Consider the following 21,282-nt stretch of genomic DNA (forward strand, 5'->3'; position numbering starts at 1 on the left):
GAGTCTTGAAAATATCATAGAAAGAATTTGCCTGAGATGGAGTTTCCTCAGCATGCAGCTATCATTTCAATTTTCATTTAGTTTTAGCAAGTTCTTTTATCTTGGCAAGTTTTTTTCTGTCTAAAATTGCATCATTACAATGGAAATGTATCAGAGAGACTGAAAATCTGTGTGTCCCTTGTAGTCAAATAACATAGTTAGATATAAGCTGCAAATGCTTTGGAGCAGGTTTTTTCTACCAGGACTCTGATAGAAAGGTGCACTGTGAACTGCCTGAAGAGCATGTTCAGAGTTACTGCTATTCTCATGATGAGTAAGCAAGGGAAGTAATGTTCCATCTGCCTGAAAAGAAGTAAAGCAGCTCTCAGGTCAGTGCTGGAAAGATTGATTTGCTGGTTAAAGTAAAGGCTAAAAACATAGACCAAGATATTTTTAGATGTGACTAGCAATTTTGGGTACTTCAAAGATTTCAATGCCCAGCTTGAGGTGCTGTAAAGGTGACTAATAACCCACCCTCTGAAGGGGGGGGGGGAAAAAAAGGCCTTTTAAGGTATCTCAAGTTGGGCACCTAAAATTACTAGTCTCTTTTTTTAAAATGGCTTAAATATATATCATCCACTATTTTATTTATTCACTTAGCCCTTTTGTATACACAACTTGCAGTCAAATCTCAGCAGTGGATCCACATGACTCTCACAAGCAGCACATGGAATAGGTTGTACTGTTCAGCATCATATTAAAATAGATTTTTTTCTACACAAGCTCCATATTGGGGAGTGGGGCGGGGTGGAGATGGGAAAGAAACCTGTAACAAAGTACCTACGTTTTGTTTTGTTTAATGGTATTAGAGATCAGAGAAAAAGGTTGGAAATTTAGAAGATGGAGAGGGAAGCTGGTAGGAGTTAAGTGCTTTCCATTGCCATCTTGATCCTTTGTTAGCAATAACTCAAATCCATATCATTCCATTTGTTTTTGAGCTGAATTCCCTATGTAAATTAGTGGTGAGTTCTGCTTACAATGGGATGCAATCATAGGGGCCTTATTTATTACACCTGTTTTTCCATGGCCTTTGTAAAGGGGTCAAATTCTGCAACTGTGTCTTTTTAAAGTGGGTAATGGGGAATTGGGAGGAAGAGTGGGTAACATCTGGTTAATGTTGAAGTTGAATCTAAAAGTTGAAGTTCCTGAAGACCATGGCTGAAGTACACTTAAAGACACCCAACCCCCAAACCCAAAGGGGTGAGCAATAGTTTGGATGCCATAATGATGTATTGCAAAGCTCCATCCTCTATGCTTCTTGCTGGGTCCTGCAGTCCTAACTAATGTCAATGGGAATTTTGCAGCAGCATGCACTTTAGGAGCAAATCCTTAGAATGTCTGTAGCTCTGCCTTACTTAGTCCTGTTCATCCATGATGTCCACTCCCAGTCTAGAGAGAGCTGAGCAACCATTGCAATATCTTATTCAGTATCATTTTAAAGGCTGAAATTATTTTCATTCTGCTGGCCAAGCTAAGGCCTGCACTAAATAGAGATTTTTTCAGAGCACCGGAAATGGGTAGCAGATAAGATGACACTTTTTTACAAAAATTATTTTAAAGTATTCTGAAATTTGATCAAAGAACCTACTTTTCTTCATCTCTAACTATAAGGGGGAAGAGGGAGAAAAGCTGTACTGTGATTGGGATGCAACTCCATGCATTGTGTACCCTACTTATATATTACTACTGCCATCCCTGCCACAGTGATCTTTCTCTATATGTTGTTGTCTGTAGAGTCTTTCTTTGACAAACGGCTAGTGAGACTTTTGAATGTAGGGCCTGTTCCTTCCCAAAGTTATCTAGTGATTTAGTGGGGATGAGTAGTGAAAATACATTTCAGAGGAGGTGCACAGGCAGGATCAGTGGAGATGGGAAAGAAAATGCTACATCCTGGGCTTGCCCAACATATGCTTGCAGCTCTCCCACTCCCTTGAATATTCATCACACTGCAGGATCAAGTCTTTAATCTTAAGTGTGTAGAGCAGGCATGGGTTTTTCTAATTCCAGTTCCCATCTGTTAGAGTCAAATCCTACTCAGTTACATCTGTGCAAACCTATTGACAGCAGTGAGGTTGTACAGATGTAACCAAAGGCAGGATTTGTCCCAGAGCCTTTATTTCACTGATAATCATATTCAAATGTATGTCATTGGAAGCAGGCACCATTCCCTACCTGCCCTACAAATGTAGTCTACACAGTATGTAAAGCACAAAGTCACCTATCTCTCATCTGAGGTTTGATTAGTTGATAAAACAAATGACAGAAATAACAATATAAAAATTGTTTCCTCTCTCAAGACTGCTCTGCCCACACCCTAGATAACCTCTCTGGATCTCTTAGACCCATCTGGGGTAATGAGCCAGCTGCTTTGGTACATCCCATTTACCCTTTTCTTGGCAAGATAGACACCCGCTAGCAAACATTGCCAGCTTGTTACAGTCCTAGAAGAAATTCAGTCACACTGATTGTTTTTCACATTGTATAATGCAGTGTTTAATAATTCAGCACTGCTTCCACATTCCTTCTGTTAAATCACTGAGAATGTAGTGCAGCTGGTTAGCCATTTTATACATAATCCCTTCCCCCAAAGGGATCTTATATTACGTTTTTGTGCAGTGCCTCGCACACAGATGCCATGGGAGGCCTCTGGACAGTACTTGACTAGTAATAATAATCATCATACTTAATAAAGCATTGAGGCTGTGGTTTTCAAAGGAGCCAATGGGAGTTAGGCACCCAACTCTCATTGGGAGTCTACAGGCTTCTTTGAAAATCTGAGCCTAAACAGTTAACAGACCAAAAGATAATGAAATTGCTAAATCATGTTCCAATTTGTCATCTGAGGAGGGGTTTTGTTTGTATTTGCTATCATTGCTGCACCTTTGTGAGACATGTGAAGAAATGAATTTTTATAGATCCCCTCTTCATGTACTCAATGGCACAAATTCATCATTAGCAGGTCTTAGATTGTTGTCCTACTTTAAATTCTGATTGTGAAAGCACAAGTTGACAGTCTGAGGCTAGATAATAGCGCTGATTTTATGCAGATGATTTTATGCAGAAATTATTGGTTTACTTAAGTATCAACCCACTAGACTGCAGCATGGGCAAGAAGCTGTATATCTTGGAAGTGCTTAGTGTGAACAAATTATTTGAGAGCCATGTGAAAATGTTTAAGCTCATGATAAGTTTTAGAATGGGTGCACACAAAAGATAACTGAAAAAGGTATCTTTCACTGATAAACTGTTACTAACAAATCTAATTTCATCCCTCATGAAATAAATGAATAAGGCCCCAATTCTGCAATATGATCCATGCGACTGGACCCTTATGCCCATGCAGAATCCCAGTAGAACTCCACCCAGATCCAGAGCACCATCTACAAAGATTAGATTGCAGGTCTGACCCTAAATTTGCAAATAATTCCTAGAGGACAACAGAATCAAAAGCTGAGGCTTACAGGGCTTGATTCAAAGCCTACTGAAATCTGTAGAAAAACTCACGTTGAGGCTTTTGATTAGGCCCATAGGGAACTAATCAGGCCAGATTTGGTTGCTGTCTTGATTGATTGTGTTGCAGATTGGGAACATGGTAGGGGTACCACTTTAATAGCACAAGTTGGAGTGCAACATCAATAAATGTATTTTGTCTCATTTTGGAAAAGATTAGGAATGTTATACATAAATTGAAAATCCCTTCTTCTTTTCTCAATATTACAGAATATGTAACTGAATTATAGTATCTGCTAACAATGTTTAACAGCAACAAAAACACTTCTATGTCGTTACAGATTTAAAAATCAGATTTAAAAATAGTGATAAGATTTGGATGGCATTTGAAGTTTTCCAAGTAGGGAGCATTAAGTTGGGAAGGCATAGGGGAAATGTTTATTATTAATAGAGTACTAGTTCAATTGTATTCATAACAGAAGGGCTGCTTCACTATCCCTTACAGTAATCTGGTTATCTAATTATTATAAACTACTTGGTCTTTTGTCTCACAATTTATTTCCTCAGAATTAGATTATTGTCTTGTAAAACGAAACATCCTTCCTATTTCCCTTCAACAATACTCAATGATTTCTTTCTAAACAGACACAGTGCAGTTCATTAAACCCTGCTTATTTAAATGCCTGATCTTGCAGACCTTGTGGGCATGTCACTCCCGTGTAACTCTATATAACTCATCAGCAGGAATTTTGGGCTTTGGGTGACTGGGGAATGAATAAATGAAGATGTGAGGAAATGTGAACATGGAAGAAATGAGTTCAGAAAGAGGAAGACTAGAGAGGAAAGGTGGTCTTGTGGTTAAGGCGCTGGACAGGGTTTAGTTCCCAGCTTTGCCACAGATTTCTTGTGTGACTTTAGTAATTTAATCTCTCTGTGGGTATGTCTACAGTGCAATTAAAAACTCACGACTGGTCTGTGCCAGCTAACTCGGGCTCAGGGTTTGTTTAACTGCAGTGTAGATATTCAGGCTTGGGCTGGAGCCCAGGCTATAAGAATCTGCAAGGTGGGAGGGTTACAGAGCTCAGGCTGCAGCCAGACCCCAGATGTTTACACTGCAGTCCCTTAGTCCAAGTCATATGAGCTCGAGTCAGCTGACACAGGAAAGCTGTGAATGTCTAATTGCAGTGTAGATATACCCTGTGCCTTATTTCTCCCACATATAAAATGGGGATAACAACACTTTTTCACCCATTTTTTCTCTGTCTTGTCTACTTAAATTGCAAGTTCTTAGGGGCAGAGACTTTTCTCACCATGTATTTCTACAGCACATTTCATAGTGGGTGATCTTATTTGAGATTTGTAAGTGCTAATGTAGTAGTAGTAGTAATATAAAGTATTGGAAGCAGTTATGAGATGGGTGGGGGGATAACATGGTTTAGTCCTGCTCTGTTTGAGTTTAGTGTTTATTTTCTCTCTGTGCTACTTTTCAGGAAGAGTTACATTAGATAAAATGTTCATCTTTATGTTAAATTACACTTGGATCAAACCTTACTGCTTCTCAGGATTCTTGTTTAAAGCCTTCCATAAAATTTACCCTCTCTCTCATAAACTGATACTTGCTGTGTGGTTCTTATTTTGAAGCCAACCTGCTGCCCAAGACTTTGACTCTTCCTTTCATAGGGCAAAAGAGACATACTAAGATTGAATAGTCCCTCTCCATTGCAGTGTAAAAGATAGAAGTGCTTCCTGCTACTGTGTATGGCCTTGAAATAAGAATTTTCTGGAAAGTATCTCTTCTGGCCTTTCCTATTTATTCTCTGCAGTTACCAAGCATAAAACAATATTATTTAACTGACTATAGGCTCTCAAAATCAAAACTTGAATAATAAATCTCAAGGTTGTGGGACTTCCAGAGAAAAGGAATTTTTGGTTAAATGATAACCTTACCTCCTTGGAGGCTGTGGTTGTTACAGACCCATTGTTATCAGCATTTGCTTGGAAATTTTCTCCAAGAACACCTTCATCTCCCATGACATTGAGAATTGCCATGCTCATTCTTCTTCCTCTAGGAACCGTAGCTCAGGAGGCTAGGCAGCAGGCATAACACTCATCATTTTAGGATGTTAGGTTTCGAACCTTCTAAGATTGCACAGTTGACCTACTCAGGTAAAAGATAAGCATTTTACTCTGCAACAACAGCTTTGTAAAATGAATCTCATAACTAGGAAAATTGGTCACATAGACCTTTACTTTAATTCCCAGTAGAAGAATGGCCCCGTTTGCAATTACAGATACTTTAAATTGATATTTCTATTATATTTTTAAAAAGGGGATGCCCTCAGTTAGTGTTAATTTATATAGCAGCCTACATTTACATAGTGCTTTTTAAATATTGAGTAAGATACATTCACTTCCCCAAAAGGATTACAATGTGAGATAAATGAGACAAACAAAGAGGGAGCAATAGTACAGCTGATGCAAGGGAGTTAAGAGTAGAACAAGGTAGAAAGTATTCCATGAAGAAGTGGGTTTTAAAGAGAGATTTGAAGGAGGAAAGACAAGGACACATAGCAGACAAGGAGTAGGATTTTCCAAGTATAGGGGTCAGCTTGAAAGAAGGTGAGCAGATGGAAGTGAGTGAAGGGAGCATTAAAGAGAGAGGATTGAACCAAGAGGAAGAGTAGCAGGTAATAACAGCAGGGATGTAGGCAAAGGTGAGATTATGCAGAACCCTGAAGTTGAGATAGAGACTGAACTTGATGCCGTTAAGAGTTGGGAAGCCAGTGAGGGGCTTCAAGGAAGGGGTGACCTGATCCTGAAAGCAGGAGAGGAACATGTGGCCCTGCCACTCCATTCTGCCATGAGTTGCACCAGCCACCAAAGCGTAGTACTGAAGATCTGGCCATATATGGGCTTTTTTCTAACAATCTAGCCTATTCTTATTGGAAGACTAGATTTCCCTCACAAGTCATTCAGTTGTAACTGCTATACATTATATTAATCATTAAGCTTTGATAATTAATTGTAGCACATGGAAGTTCTGTCCTGAGGAAATGCAGTGCTTTCATTGTCTTGTAGCATTACTATAAAGACTAGGGGTGCCACAATGTACAATGGGGACTCCAATAACGTTACACCTACTCCCATTGAAATAAATGGGTGTTTTGCTGTTGACTTCAATGAAAGTGGGATTGGAGACCATGGGCCAGATCACGTCCCATGTTCTGTTAATGCAGGGGACTCTCCACATGTGGATCTCACTCCTGCACAGAAAATGTGATCAGATAAACCTGAGTCTCCATCCCTCTCCCTTTTCTGTGATATCTCGAGGGCCTTGTCCACCTGTGGATTGCTTAAGTTTATATCGATCCCTGGGGTCCATTCAGTTTTCTGAGGAAGCCTCACAGTTGATTCTGCCTAGGGTGGGGGCAACCCCCCAGCTTTGCAACAGGAGAATTGGAGAGAAATCTGCAAAGGGATACTCTGAGCATTTTCCTTTCCCTGCAGTTCTACTGTTGGAGGAGACAATCCATCGTGATATTATTAAAAATATACAAACAAATGTGTGATCATCCCCGTACTCAATTAATGATTCCCATTGACTCTAGCAAGATTACTCCCAGCAGATGTCTTGTGGTGTGGTGAATGACATGGAATAAACTCCAGATTGAGGTTTCAGTGTCACCAGAGCCTCTTGTTGGAATTATTTATCTATAGATGACTGCAGCCTAAGTACACTTGGACAGGAAATGCTGTAACATGATAGATTATTGCTCTGTGAAAATCAATACTCTACAAAAGTTGTAGCATCCTACTCAAACTCCATTCTTCTTCTTTTATTTGCTTGTGTATTCTGTGTTATAAATTATATTGGCTGCAATTTGCATAGTACATACACACTGATGAAAGCAGCAATTTTAGGGGAAAATTTTGCTCTCAGATCCGTTTGGTGGCTCTTATCATTGACATCAAGTATAGTTCTGCACAGGTAAGGAAAGTAGAATATCTAGGTCAATATCCAAAGCAAACTCCTATGGATTCCCCAGAATCCAGCATCTTTGGGGTTAGGCCCCTTGGCCTCCCACACTGAGGCAGTATCATTCCCTTGGAGGGAACGATATGGACATAGCTTCACAAGAGGATGGAAATTTCCACCAGCAGTTTCCTCCTAACAGATTTTCCACAGTCTCACTGAATGGAGTGGGAGCAGGATCAGACCCAAACTTCATCCTGTTATTCACATTCTTGGAAACTGAATTGGTTGCCATTTTGAAAGGAGAAAGAGCACTGTCTAGTTTCATGTATGCTTGTCACTTCCCTTCTGCATAACCACTTAAAACGTCTTCTGATATTGTGTAAAATAAATTCTTTCTGACTAATGTTTGTTATTTTATTTATTTATTTATTGGCAGCCTTGCTGTTCTACTGGACCTTAGCTTTTATAACCAAAACTATCAAATTTGTAAAGTTCTGTGATAACGGGGTTGGATTTTCTCAGCTTCGATTTTGCCTCACGGGACTTCTGGTTATTCTATATGGAATGCTACTAGCTGTTGAAATTAATGTCATCAGGGTGAGGGTAAGTTACATTTCCAGATAATTCTCATTTCTGTTTCTTTCATTTATTTTTTTCTGGCTGCTTAAAATTTATAAATTTATTTCCCAGATGAGAGTTACAAAAGTCAATCTGAAATAGAGACCTATTTTGAAAACCAAACACCTGACTAATGTAATTAGGCCAAATTAATCTTTGTTGCAAACTCTTTTGATTCCACTACATTGACAATTCAGGATGAATTTCATACATTTTGTTTTGAAAAGGTGTTTCTTGTGTAACTGACGACTTCAGTCTTCAGAAATCATTAATTTTCATAAAAGGAACGGTATAGTGAAATGGATAGCCTGGTCTATCAGAAAACATAATCAGTGACACCCACACAGAACCGTTGTTGTTTTCCAGTCTCCAAGAGCACACACAATGTGATTTTTATTAATAATATTATTTTATTATTATCGTGGCGCTAAAGCAAATTTACTCCTCTCTGATTATTTCCTCTTTGCTATGGCCACACTCAGAATCCCTATTAATAGATGGCTTTGGAGATTGCTACATGAAAACTCTTCCTCATCACTTCCCCCAACCAGTGCACTCAAAACTAAATTAAACTGGGCATTAAGGGAAAGTTTACCTGCTCATAGACACACAAGAGAACATACAGAATAGACTAGACTATGGGAAGTTAAATATTAATCTCACAACTGACAAATGTTGTTGTCAGCTCATGAACTGATGAGACTCAGCTATAAAACCAATAGGACTTGCTTATAAATATGATTCTTTGTAATATAACTTTGTCATCTAATGAGATTGAATTAGCTAGGAAATCTAGGAGCCACAAGCAAGACTAGAAAATAAGCCATGGAAATGATCAGCCATTGTTTATTGGTGTTTTTCAGTTTCACATTTATTTCAAGTAAATGATTAAAAGATGTCACTTTTTACATGTGACTTGAGCTAACCAGTTATATAGCATCATTCTGAGCTTTGAGGCGTGAAGTGCCTCTCTTCTGACAACTAAGAATATGAATGGCTGAAGGCAAACAGATCAGAAGCAAAACACAACACAAGGGAATAAAGGTGTTAATCAAGAATATTCTGTTTATCACACCTGTTGCTTTGTTCAGGGAAAAAAATTCCTCCACAGCAACCAGGAGTGAAAGTTATTTTAAATGATTACTGGACAGAATCTCCAGTAAAATCCTTATTAGAAATGGAACTAGAAAGCCAGTAGTGAAAGGTCATTTTCCCTGCTCCCAGACATTGTCGGTGCAATTTCTTTTCTTCCCGGAAAACAGCAAACTGAAATCAGGTTAAATAAGGCCTACTTGTAAACATAGAATTATTGTTGCTGAATATGATGCAAGGAAGCAGGGCTTCAGGCCACCAACTCAGAGTCAATTTCAAGCCCTGAAAGGATCTACTAAAAAGGTTTACCTGTCTGCATGTATCTGTTATTAGAGAGGAGGGAAGTACTGAAGCACATTGACTAAATTCTCTCATTTCCACCCATTCAGCCTTGTTGGTTTTGCTGGGGTTGCATGGGATTTAGTTAAAACAAAATTTGGATCAATATGACTTTACATAATTAACTACAACACTACAGTGTATTAAATTCCATGTTAATAAATAGCATAGGAGCAAATGATGGCCCATTTCATGTCATCTGTGTCTGAGCAGAACTCCCTACTCATGGTACTACCAGATATTATTAAATATGGTGTATATAGTACAAGAATTTTGTTCCTTACAGCATGAAACATTATAGTCTAGGTGCCTGATCTTTCTCCCATTTAAATCAATGGAAATATATGCGAGTGCCATGTCCAGTCTAATTTTAATGGTTCTCTATGAAAGTTTGTGTACGGTGGGGGGTTGTACTATGCACTTTGCAACATTGGACAGAATAATCTTCAATGTAGATTTTAACATAAAATATTACAAATATTCACTGAACTTCTAAAAATATTTTTCTCCCAGCCCGGGAATAAATTTACCGACAAAATACAATATTTGTGTGGGCTTCCTTTGGGATTTGAATATTTTTCTCCTTTTAAGGCTGGAATTTTCAAAGTAACAAAGAAATTAGGTGCCTAAATTTGACTGAAATTCAATATGAGTGGGGAGCCTAATTTCATTAGGCTATTTGCAAATCCAAGCCATACACTCAGTGGTTATCTAGTCCTCCTGAACAGTGATCGGCATTCTATTATCTCAGTATCCCGTTCCAGACTGATTGGTCTTTTTCTTTTCCATGCACTTGATGTGATTCTTTGTGGGATTTTTGGTTTTCAGAGATATGTTTTCTTCAAAACCCCCAAAGAGGTTAAGCCTCCCGAGGATCTTCAGGATCTTGGAGTTCGATTCCTACAGCCCTTTGTGAATCTGCTGTCCAAAGGAACGTATTGGTGGATGAATACATTCATCAAGACCGCCCATAAAAAGCCAATAGACTTGAAAGTCATAGGCAAGCTGCCTATTGCCATGAGAGCTCTGACAAATTACATTCGCCTTAATGAGGCTTTTGAAGCACAAAAGGTATGGGGGGGGGGAAAAGAGGAGTGGGATTTTTCTACCAATGTTTGTAGTGTTTACTCATTGCTTAAAATACCTCATTACTTTTTTAATAGTAACCGTATAAAGTCATATAAACATATAAGCTGAAACCATGGTAGGTATTAAGAGCCCATTTTGCATGGGTGCCTAATTGTATGTGTTACAAATTCTGCAGTTGCAGTGGTGGTTGTGCATTATTATGACCAGATGTGCATATAACTGGCTATTTGCACGTGCAAATTCTTGGTTTGCATGTACAATTATGGAAATGTGATGGTTTGCACAACTGTGGATTATACTTTTGTGAAGATGGTTAACTTGCCTCGTAATAAGAACCTAAAATCAGTTTTACTAGTTTTACAGGAGCCTTACAGGACTAATTTTTATTGAGATTAGTCGGAGTTTTCCCGAGGAAAGAGTTCAGGATTGAGCCTGAAATGAACAAGCTCGGTGGTCTTCATTTAAGACTACCTCCTGCCCCTTATATGTGTGTGCGGTGGTTTAAGAGGTAGTAAGGAGCCTCCCTCCCCATTCCTGTGCAGCCTATTTAAGGGCTATGCAGCATCCCAGGCTTGAGCTCCATGGAGAACAGGAACTACTTCCTCCTTACTCCCTTGGTGTCCAATAAGGGGCAGAGAGGAGGAATAGGCCATCTCTGCCACTACCAAGCTAATTCACCCCACATGGCAGTGGGCACACTGAGAGGAATTCTATCTTTCATTGCTCTCTGTAGAGCAGGGGTGGCCAAACTTACTGACACCACTGAGAATCCCCTCCGGGCAGAATCCTCTAACCCACCACCCTGCTGCAAGGCAGAAATTCTGAGCTCCCCACCCCAGTCTGGTAAGCAGACAATGAGGAGTGGCGGGGCATAGGAGGTTCCGTGAGCTGCAATTTAACTGTAAAAGAGCCGCATGCAGCTCACAAACCACAGTTTGGCCACCCCTGCTATAGAGCAATGCAAATTGTGCCAATCTCCCTATAGGCTATGTGCAATTTGCACAAATTTCCCCTGTATATTTTAGCACAAAAAAGCTTTTAATGTAACAGTACATTGCAGAACCATTGTGTTACTGTTCACTGTGCAACTTGTAAGCCAAATCAGCATAAGTGGGTCTTGTGGCTACCCATCCTTAGTCTTTCTGTTTATTTAAAGAAAATTTCCCCTCCTCTTGGGCACAACAAGGCCCAGAGTACAGATGCTTGAAAATTTTCCAGTAGAATGTTTTGCCATCAAAAACATTTTTGTTTTGAAAAAAATTGAAACTTTGCACAAAAACATATTGACTTCAACAAAATTTTGTTTTGAGGAAAAAATAATAATGAAGCTTTCCATTTCAGCCATGCTTCCTTATTTTTTCCACAAAACAAATTTTTTTTTCCAAAATGGAATTTCAATTTTTTAATATTTTTTTTTCAAAATAATTTATACTATAAAATAAAAAGTCTAAATTGAAATGAAACAATTTTGATTTAAAAATTGTTTGTGGTCAAACTTCATTTCATGGGAAGTTTTTTAATTTTGTACTTCAGTCTGATTCAGAACAAAAATACATTTTGAAATTTGAGGATTTTTCCGCAAAACAGAATTCTGGTTTCTACAGAGCTCTGGTTACTGCTTGTCAAGTCAGTGCTATAAAAAATCAACTTCTGGGGCGAGGAGCTGATTTTTTTTTTTAATTTAAAATATCAGCTGTATTTACATGTTGTAATGTTTATGTACACTTTTTTTTTATTCTGGACAGAACAAAAGGTCTCCATATCCCCAGGGATCCAAGTCAATTTGGTGCGCTCTCTGCTGTGCGTTTGGGAGGCCACTCATTCTCAGCAGCACTTTCCGTATTCTGGCTGACTTACTTGGGTTTGCTGGCCCGCTCTGTATCTCTGGGATCGTTCACCACGTTGGAAAAGGAAATAACACCATCCAACCGCAGGTACTACCTAGAATATCTTAACTAAGAGCCTAATCCAAAGCCTACTGAAGTTAATTGGTGTCTTTCCATTTATTTCAGTGGATTTTGCATCAGACCCTAAGTGACCATATATTGGTTGGCCTCTGACATATACAGAACACTGCTCTGAAGTGTATTATTTGGAATTGTTGTTGTTCGTTATTTATTATCCTTATTCGTACATTCATGGTACCAATAACGTACTAGGTACTGTCCACACACATAAGAAGCGTTGGGCCCTAATTCAGGAAAGTATCTCTGTTCAAGACAGTGTCATATGTAAGTCTCACTGAAAGACTTAAGCATATGCTTGAAGTTAAACATGTGCTTGAGTGCCTTCCCGAATAAGGAAAGAATTAAGCATGCGATTAAGTGCTTCCCTGAACTGGAGCTTCAGTGCCTGCCCTGAAGACCTTATGCTCTGAAAAGGGAGAAATTTATTTTTAAGGATGGGGTCCAGCTTTTAATTTTTGACAATGAGGAGACTTCAGTTCTTAGAGGACTGAAGCAGTGGCAGGCTTTTATCACAGAAGTAAAGGACAAAGGAACTGAGCTATGACCAAGAGTTTCCATCAGAGTCTTCAGGGAGCTCATCTTTCAAAGGTCAATTGCAGGGGACTTGGAGGATGCTGTCCAAGGGAATAATATCCAAGAAAAAAAGACTTCATTCTTGACTATTCTCAGGAACAAAAGCACAATAAGCATTTTTTCTCTCTTGACGATCAAGTCAGGTTGGTACCATTTCTAGGAAAGAATCATTATTTGTGCTATTCACTGATTCCTTTTTTTTTTTTTTTTTAAATAAAACGTTATTTTATGTAGAGGCCTGATCTAAATCCCATTGATGTCAATGCGCTTTGGAGCAGGCCCCAAAGTAAGTATTAAAATGTTTTGCATGTGTTGAGAGGAGGGAAATTTTGACAAAGCTTTTAAGCTTAGAAACTATCATTCATTTATCCAACAACAGTCCTTTATCTTGTGGTTCTCATCCTAATATTTGAAAATAATAAAATAGAGATTCAATGGAAAACAGTGTCCAATGCAAATGAAAATAACAGACTATGGAGAATGATTACTGATATTTATGCAAAACGTTATGGAGAATCATGACTCTTGATTCTTGCTGATTTGCCTGAAGTGAAGGCATTTACTCATTCTGCTCTGTTTAATTTCCCCTAACAAGTTTCAACTAGCGATCACCCTCTGCAGAAGTCTCAAGACTAGCACTGATAGATTCTGAATGTAATCAAATCCAGCTCTTCTTGATATCTTGCCATGGTCATTGGGTGCAATTGAGGGGCAGCCTCAAGACTGTTCTAAATTATGCAAGTTAAGGATCACTGGAATGCAGTGCTCTCTGGTCACACCCCCTTCACTGCCCAATGGAAAGGGAAGTTAAAAGTTTGAGGCAGTGGCACATGTCTGGCCATGCTAGCTTTATTCCAGCTGGGGATTGCCTCACATTGTGGGTATGCCCATTTGAAGCAGTTTTAAAGCTCCTTTGTGCCACCCTGTCATAGATCAAGATCTGGCCTGTAGACTTTGTGTGGTGGTGTTGAAATGTGGGGGAATTCTTGAGAAACTTTTTCCAAAAATGTAGTGAAGAGAGTTAAACAAATTTGTTTTGCAAAAGCATATGGAGTTCCCAATGCCAAGAGCATAGACAATTTTTTTTTTGAGTGGGGGGGACTAGAGTTTTAAAAATTAATTAAATAATACTGTTGACGATTGTTTTTACACTGTCTAATTATTGCAGTAGGGACAATCCTCTGATAATCCTCTGATAGGTAGCCAGGGTCTGAAGGACTCTCCTGTAGAGGACTCTGGCTCCTTTCTATATTTGCTGGGAAATGGCTCAACAAGTAACGTTTCTTCACACCTGTCTGTGCTTCTCCCCCTCTTTCTGCAACCAAGCGGTTGTTTCCCTTCTTTTCTCATGAAGATTACTGATCCTCTTGCTCTGTGCACGAGGACTTCTTCTCCCCTCTCTCTAGGGGAGACTCCCAGAGTCTCCTGTTTGGCTCGTCTCTTATTTCCTTCCCCTCACCCCAGTCCGGCATGAATTCCATGCCCTCTTTTCACAGAGGGAAGGGGGAGACCCGACATCATGGAGCCCATGATTCTTTGGCTGGCCTTGTGCAGCATCTGACCCCAGTCCCATCATGGGTGAGGGTCAAAGAGCCTCTTGCTACTATTTTTCCTTGTAAGAGTCTCAGATGAGAGTGGATCCTACGCGGTAACATAAACAAAATATGAAGGAATTGGTTTTCCAGTGTAATCAACAATTCACGTCTTGTCCATTGTTCACTTTCAATAAAAGTCAGATAAACAAGCTTTTGTTCCAAACTCAGTGTTTCTTTTATTTATTAATGAAACCCTTAAACTTTTTTTGGTGGGTGGGCTAAAGTCCAATGTTGTATATGCCCATGTCAACGGCTGACTGGAGTGAGAAAGAATGAAGCTGGATGGTTCATTGTCATACTATGGACCATGAAAGACAGCATGATAGGATCTTGCCTTTGGTACAGTGATGCCCAGAGAAGCTTTATTCTTTTCTTCGGGCCTGGCTTTCACATAGCTTCCCTGCCAAAATGGCAATTTGACTTCAACTGTGAAAATTGCTTTCAGCTCTTGCAAAATAACAAGACATGTCTTAATAGATGCCTAAGTTTTCAATTCAAGCTGTGTGTAAATAAATCAATATACTTCGAGAAACCTGCATGTGCCTAGGTCTGTTCTGAAAAAGCTTTTACATATGATTGTCCTAGCAACGGGAATAGAGCTGGCTCCAGGAATAAGCAGACTAAGTAGTTGCTTAGGACCCTGAGCAGCTCAAGGGGGCCCCCATTCGCTTTTATTATAAGAACTTCCTGTTTTAGTTGGGGAGGGTGAAGCAAAAGTATTCCTGCATTGCCACTGAACAGGAAACATCTTTATTTGTGACGACTCAAAGAGTAAATACCCTTATTAATAGTTTGCTTCTGGGCATGTAGGAAATGTTGTAGCCATGGGAAAACAAAGATGTAGAAACCTTTTAAAAGACAATCTTATGAAGATAAAGATAATTTGGAGGATAGGGAAGAGGAGTTTGTCTATGAAGAGACAGATTCTGATCTTGTTTTCAACAGAGCAAGTCTAGATGAATTCCACAGACGTCAATACAAAACTTTAATTACAAACACAACAACACTAGCTACTATTCAGGGTTGATATGTTCACAAATTAGGTATGTAGTGTGTTTGTATGGTGGGGTGGGGAGAGAAGTAAGAAGCTGTAATTAAGGTTTTGCATTATGCTGAGAGTGATGCTGTCATGTCACAGGTATATGTATCTGACGGAGGCAGAAGGAAGTTCTCTGTAGTGATGCAGAGTTTGTCACTATCAGTCGAAACATGCTGTGTGGGCATTAGGGTGCGACTACAAGAAGCCCCATGATTTGGCATTTCTTTGCTTTAAAGGGCATGTCCTTGGGAGATGTCACACTGAACCAACCTTCGTCATCTCTTTCAAACACCGTTGTCTTTAAGAAATTACATACACTATACCAGTAAAAAACCTTAGACTCTGACATGGACGCTTAATATTCTTACCAGCTTATCCACAGTTCTACCTGTATCATTTTTGCTTTAAACAAAGTACAAAATGCAAACACAAGAAGAAGATACTAAGGGCTGCTTTAAGGTAAACAGCTATGAGGGTAATATATGGTATTTGCTGCATCTTTCAAGCCTTCAGTGAGAGAGACTGAATGTTGGGGGTCTTGGATCATACGGATATCATGGGCAGTATAATAAGAATCTTTGGCAGTCCCACAGCAAGTCACACATCTATAACTATAAATTCTATCAGGCTTTCATGTTTGTTTAAAACTCTAGTATCAGAATTTATTGTTTACCCCCTGAATGTTTGTGACATTAGCATGTATGTACCTCAATCATCTAACACTGAAGAAAAAATCCTCATGATGTGACAACCTGTTTGGTTTGTCGATGGGATTTGTATCTTCCACCCCGCATTAACATTAAAAATCATAGATGAAGTAACAAGAGCAGATTATACAGCAAAGCCACAAAATCGTGGGGAAAAAACAAAATTATAAGGCTTGATACGGCAAAGTGCTAAGCACTCTAGTCCCAATCCAGCAAAGCACTTATGCACGTGCTTAAACTTAAGTCAATGGGACTTCACTTGCTTAAGTGCTTTGTTGGATCAGGGCCTTAGCATTCATCATATTGCTGGATAGAATCCATTGATATCTGAAACTCCTATGTTTAGCCTGGGGTACTTTTTTTTTTTTTTTTTTTTTTTTTTTTTAAAAACATAATTGTGGTAAGTATTCCAAGGATGCTATGAAGGGTGTAAGTGGGTTTAAGTAGTTGCATTTCAGTAGCTGCATTTAAAGGGTTATATAACGCCCATTTGGAAAACAAAGATCCAGATTCTCTGCTGGTGTAACTCCAGTAGCAGAGGTCCATGGAATTACATCAGCAGAGAATTTAGCCCAGAGTGCCTAAGAAGAAAATATTGGTGGAATTCTGCATGGCAGGAAAGATGCCAACTTTCTATCAGATTCTGTCCATATGCAGGCATGGATCACATTGTACAGATGTGATGGTGGGAGCAGTTTGTAGATCCATTCTTCAAAAATACATATTCATTGTTCATCTAATATCAAGAGTTTTGTCTGGGGATAGATTTCAGCATCTTTTGTTAATTCAAGGTGCCTTGTTTAGGTACCAAAGAACATAATAGTCTCCCTTTCTAGTTTTTCATCTGAAAGTATGTTGCCCATCTTCCTAACAGGGATTACTATTGTGTGAAGCACATGTATATTTGTGGTAAGAAATGAGCACAGTCTGAAAGGTTGTCCCATGAAATTGCATCCCTAACAACTTTTAACAAAACTGTCACACTGGGTTAATAATGTCTAATGGAAAGTCTGAGTAAGGCAGAATATTAGTCATTGTAGTGTTGTGAATGCAGCGCTGCAAGAGAGACCTGAAAGATCAGTAACATAAATCTTGTTGATAAACATTCAATTCCATAAAATACTTGTGGATATTCTTAAAAGAAAGGCATCAGATTAGTTCCATCACCTTCCCACTTAAATGGTGAAGTCATCTTGCTGCAAAGAACCAGCTATTGTTACCACACAAAAACTTTTAACTAGATTTTTCACTTAGTCTCTCATGTTTGTATGAATCGGGGAGGAAAAGATAGAAAACTTGTATCATTTTTTTCAACTGTTTATTTTTCATACAGGACTTTTTAAAAATATGTTGTTATTCATTTCATACAAATTGCCGTGGCTTAACAACAATGGAAATGGTGCTTAACATTTCATAACCCTCTAATGAAAGAACTGCAGTAAAATTGCAATCTTTTAAAACAGTTTGAATCTAAGACTGACCTTTCTTTTTCATTTAGAAAACAGAAGCAATTTTGTTCCAGTTCTTTGATTAGAAATTCTAAATGTAAATGAAAGGTCAATCTTAAAATCTGTTTTTAAAAATGTATTTTCAATGGAAATGGTCATGTACATGTATAAATCAGCACTGCACCAAAAACTCTGTTCTGCAAAACTGTTCTTGTTTCTTGAGAAGCAGAATGAATATTACTAAAACTTATATGTAGGATACCACTAACAGTGCAGGCCTCCCCGGAGAAATCGCACCCTTTAACATACTGTAGCACAGCATAGTTTTTGCCCTTTGTGCACTGCAGAATTGCCATGGACAAAGCTGGCAGTGAGAATAGGGTATGGCCCTTAATAAGAATGCAAGGAGTGGATTCTGATCAGTATCAGGCTCCATGTCAGACATCTCAGGGAATGTTTTTGCTCCTGTAATTTTTCTGGTAGCCTTTCCTCATTTGCTGGAGGAAATGTAATTTTTCCCGTTTTATCCTTATTGTACAGTAGCACTATCATATCTGGTTATTCCTACCCTTTCGCCATCATCCAAAAAGGCTCAGTTATTATCTGTGAGCCTTCATGCAACATCTGGAAAAGCTGAAACTTTGCATTCTTGTATTTCTTTCACGTTTTGTGTTCTAGATAACCACAGTGCTTGTCACACACACTTGTTGAGGCGACAACACTTGTACATATAGGGTTCTGAGGTGCCTTGCTAAGACAGGTACAGTAGAACCTCAGAGTTAACAACACCTTGGGAGTGGAGGTTGTTTGTAACTCTGAACAAAATGTTATGGTTGTTCTTTCAAAAGTTTACAACTGAACATTTATTTAATACAGCTTTGAAACTTTAATATGCAGAAGAAAAATGCTGCTTTCCCTTTATTTTTTTAGTAGTTTAAATTTAACATAGTACTGTACTGTATTTTTTTTTTTTTTTTTTTTTTTTTTTTTTGTATCTGCTGCTGCCTGACTGCATACCGCTGGTTCCAAACAAGGTGTGTGGTTGACTGGTCAGTTCATAACTCTGGTGTTCGTAACTCTGAGGTTCTATTGTACATAGGATTTACCAATCAGCCTTGAGTTTGCGAGTTCTTCCACAGTGTGCAGGAAGAAACATGAGGCTTTTGCACTCTAGTTTGCATGAGACTACTCATGCACAGATGTAAAGTTAAGCACTAGGCCTGGTCTTCTGTAGTAAGTGTAAGCAGTTCTCCAAGCACCTATATGCCCGGTCCTTTATTTTCAAGAACATATGGTTAAAAAAAGTCTAGTTTGGGGTAGAAAATGAGCAATTCTGAGGAGAATTGGGTTTAAGTGCTGTCCTCAACATGTGAATGAGGGATTTATCCACATGTTCCTTCCCTCCCATCCCCCCTAAGTATTATTCCTGCTACTGGGCACAAGTAACCTACAATATATGCATAACACACTGTACCTTCATTGTGTGGGCTAATGCTTTCCATGCTAAACTGTAACACTTTGGGTGTCAATTTCCCTTCTATTTGATTTTTCACTGGAGTTACACCAGGAATGAGTTTGCAGCTGCAGCTCTATCTCAAAAGAGTTGGAGTGGACTTGACTGTTACCTGAAATACCAAAATCCTAAAACTGTTAGGCGACTGGGACTTCATTTTACTCTATGTATATACTATGCCTAACATAATGGTGTTCTGGTCTGGTTGGCACTACCTCAGAATAAAATCTATAAAATTATAGATAATTTTAAAATACAACATAATATCCCATTTGTCATAATCTTATAACTATAATGGATAATTATGTAGTATGATTGTTCAGAAGAAATTTTCTACTTGACATGAGATAAGCAAAACAAGTATCACCAAAGATTGTCTGTGTCCTATTGATATGACCTTGGAGACTCCATCTGGTGGAACATGTTTTCAGTGGGTTTATTCTTGATATGGATTAAAATGCAGAATTAATATCATTCCATGCAGTCTCCCTATCTGTTCTTAAGCATAGCTGCTAAAGCATATTGACAAGTGAAGTGAAGAACTGATGCTATTATTCTTTTATTGCCCTTGACTTTGGGGATGTCTGTTCTCCACTACTTCAAATGAACTGGGACAGTCAAGCATTCACATGACCAATTCATGTTCAGATACTGAAACATTTCAGGCATGTGAGTGGTCTCATTGATTTCAGTGAGAGTACTTATGTGCTTAAAGCTGGGCTTCTGCGAAAGGACCTTGATGAATTGGTCCTTATTCGTAGTTGACTGCAAATTGTTTCTAAAAACTGTGATAAAATGTATTAAGCAAAGTAATACGCATTTGGGACATACCTGACATGAATTCCATAGTCAGATCATTCATTAGTTCAATTCTCGGTTTTACAGAAACTGCCATTTCCAATCCTAACAAAAGGCTGTAAATTGGCTTGCCTTTCTCACTGAAGTCAAAGATTTTCTTGGCTGATACATGTAGTGTATATTAGCACATGAATAACTGAATGAATTGGCTCTACTATTGAATGTAGCCCTTTATAAGCTAAGGCAAACATTTTCCAAAGTGGTCTGTAATTTTGGATACCTCAACTTTTGAGCACCCAAAAATTGAGGTGCCCAAAATTTCAAGATGAATATTTTGGAAAGTTTGGATGCAAGCACTTGATATGAACAATTTTATGTGTACCTAAATGTAATCTTAACTTTGTCACTATAGCAATCAATTGAAATAATGCATTTCTGCTAGGCTAGAAGTCTGGGATTTGTAATACTTATGTCATTTGAATGATGATAAATGGCCTAATATTTCTTGCACGGGGGCAACAGAAATTGTTCTTCTGTCATTGGTTTTTATTGCAGAGAACAACATCCATCAATTTAGTTTTGTTGACAGAAAATAAACATATGGTGTGTGCTTCTGTTTCGGGAGCTTGGGACTCATTCATGTAAATGTTCCATGCCCTTGTGAGTAGTCCACTGATGTATTACATAAGTAATCCGTGACTTCAATGGCATTACTCATGTGAGTAAGGAATCCTTGAATGAGTAAGGGTTTACAGGACAGAATTTTTTGTTATTCGCGGAAAAAGGAGCTCAGCCTCAGTGTGAATCTCCGTACTTCGTAGTCAGTGAACACCCTCTATAAAATATGTCATGTTACTAAAAGATGGGATGGCTAAGAATCCTTCACTCTTTCAAACCCAGCCTAGGTCAGTGCTGAGTGAAAGTCCTTGCCATCTGACAGCTGTTCAGTTTGGCTAATGTTTAATGAGTTGTTTGGCTTCTGTCCAATTCCCAGTGAACAGGTGTCCACAGTAGACAAACGCAGTCCACATTTGGTACT

General features: G+C 38.7%; 1 protein-coding gene across 3 annotated transcripts in view; it reads left to right on the plus strand.

Annotated features, from left to right (window-relative positions):
* Window positions 1–21,282, plus strand: part of ABCC8 (ATP binding cassette subfamily C member 8) — a 112,683-nt gene that overhangs the window by 8,043 nt on the left and 83,358 nt on the right. For all 3 annotated transcript variants that reach the window (XM_067540674.1, XM_067540676.1, XM_067540675.1), the window contains exons 4-6: window positions 7,902–8,068; window positions 10,343–10,585; window positions 12,349–12,537. In XM_067540674.1, the coding sequence (XP_067396775.1) occupies window positions 7,902–8,068; window positions 10,343–10,585; window positions 12,349–12,537 (599 nt within the window). The remainder of the gene's footprint in view (window positions 1–7,901; window positions 8,069–10,342; window positions 10,586–12,348; window positions 12,538–21,282) is intronic.

Source organism: Emydura macquarii, unplaced genomic scaffold (genome assembly GCF_026122565.2).
Source record: "Emydura macquarii macquarii isolate MOO-44397 ecotype Brisbane River unplaced genomic scaffold, CSIRO-AGI_Emac_v2 contig_587, whole genome shotgun sequence".
Taxonomy (NCBI): domain Eukaryota; kingdom Metazoa; phylum Chordata; order Testudines; family Chelidae; genus Emydura; species Emydura macquarii.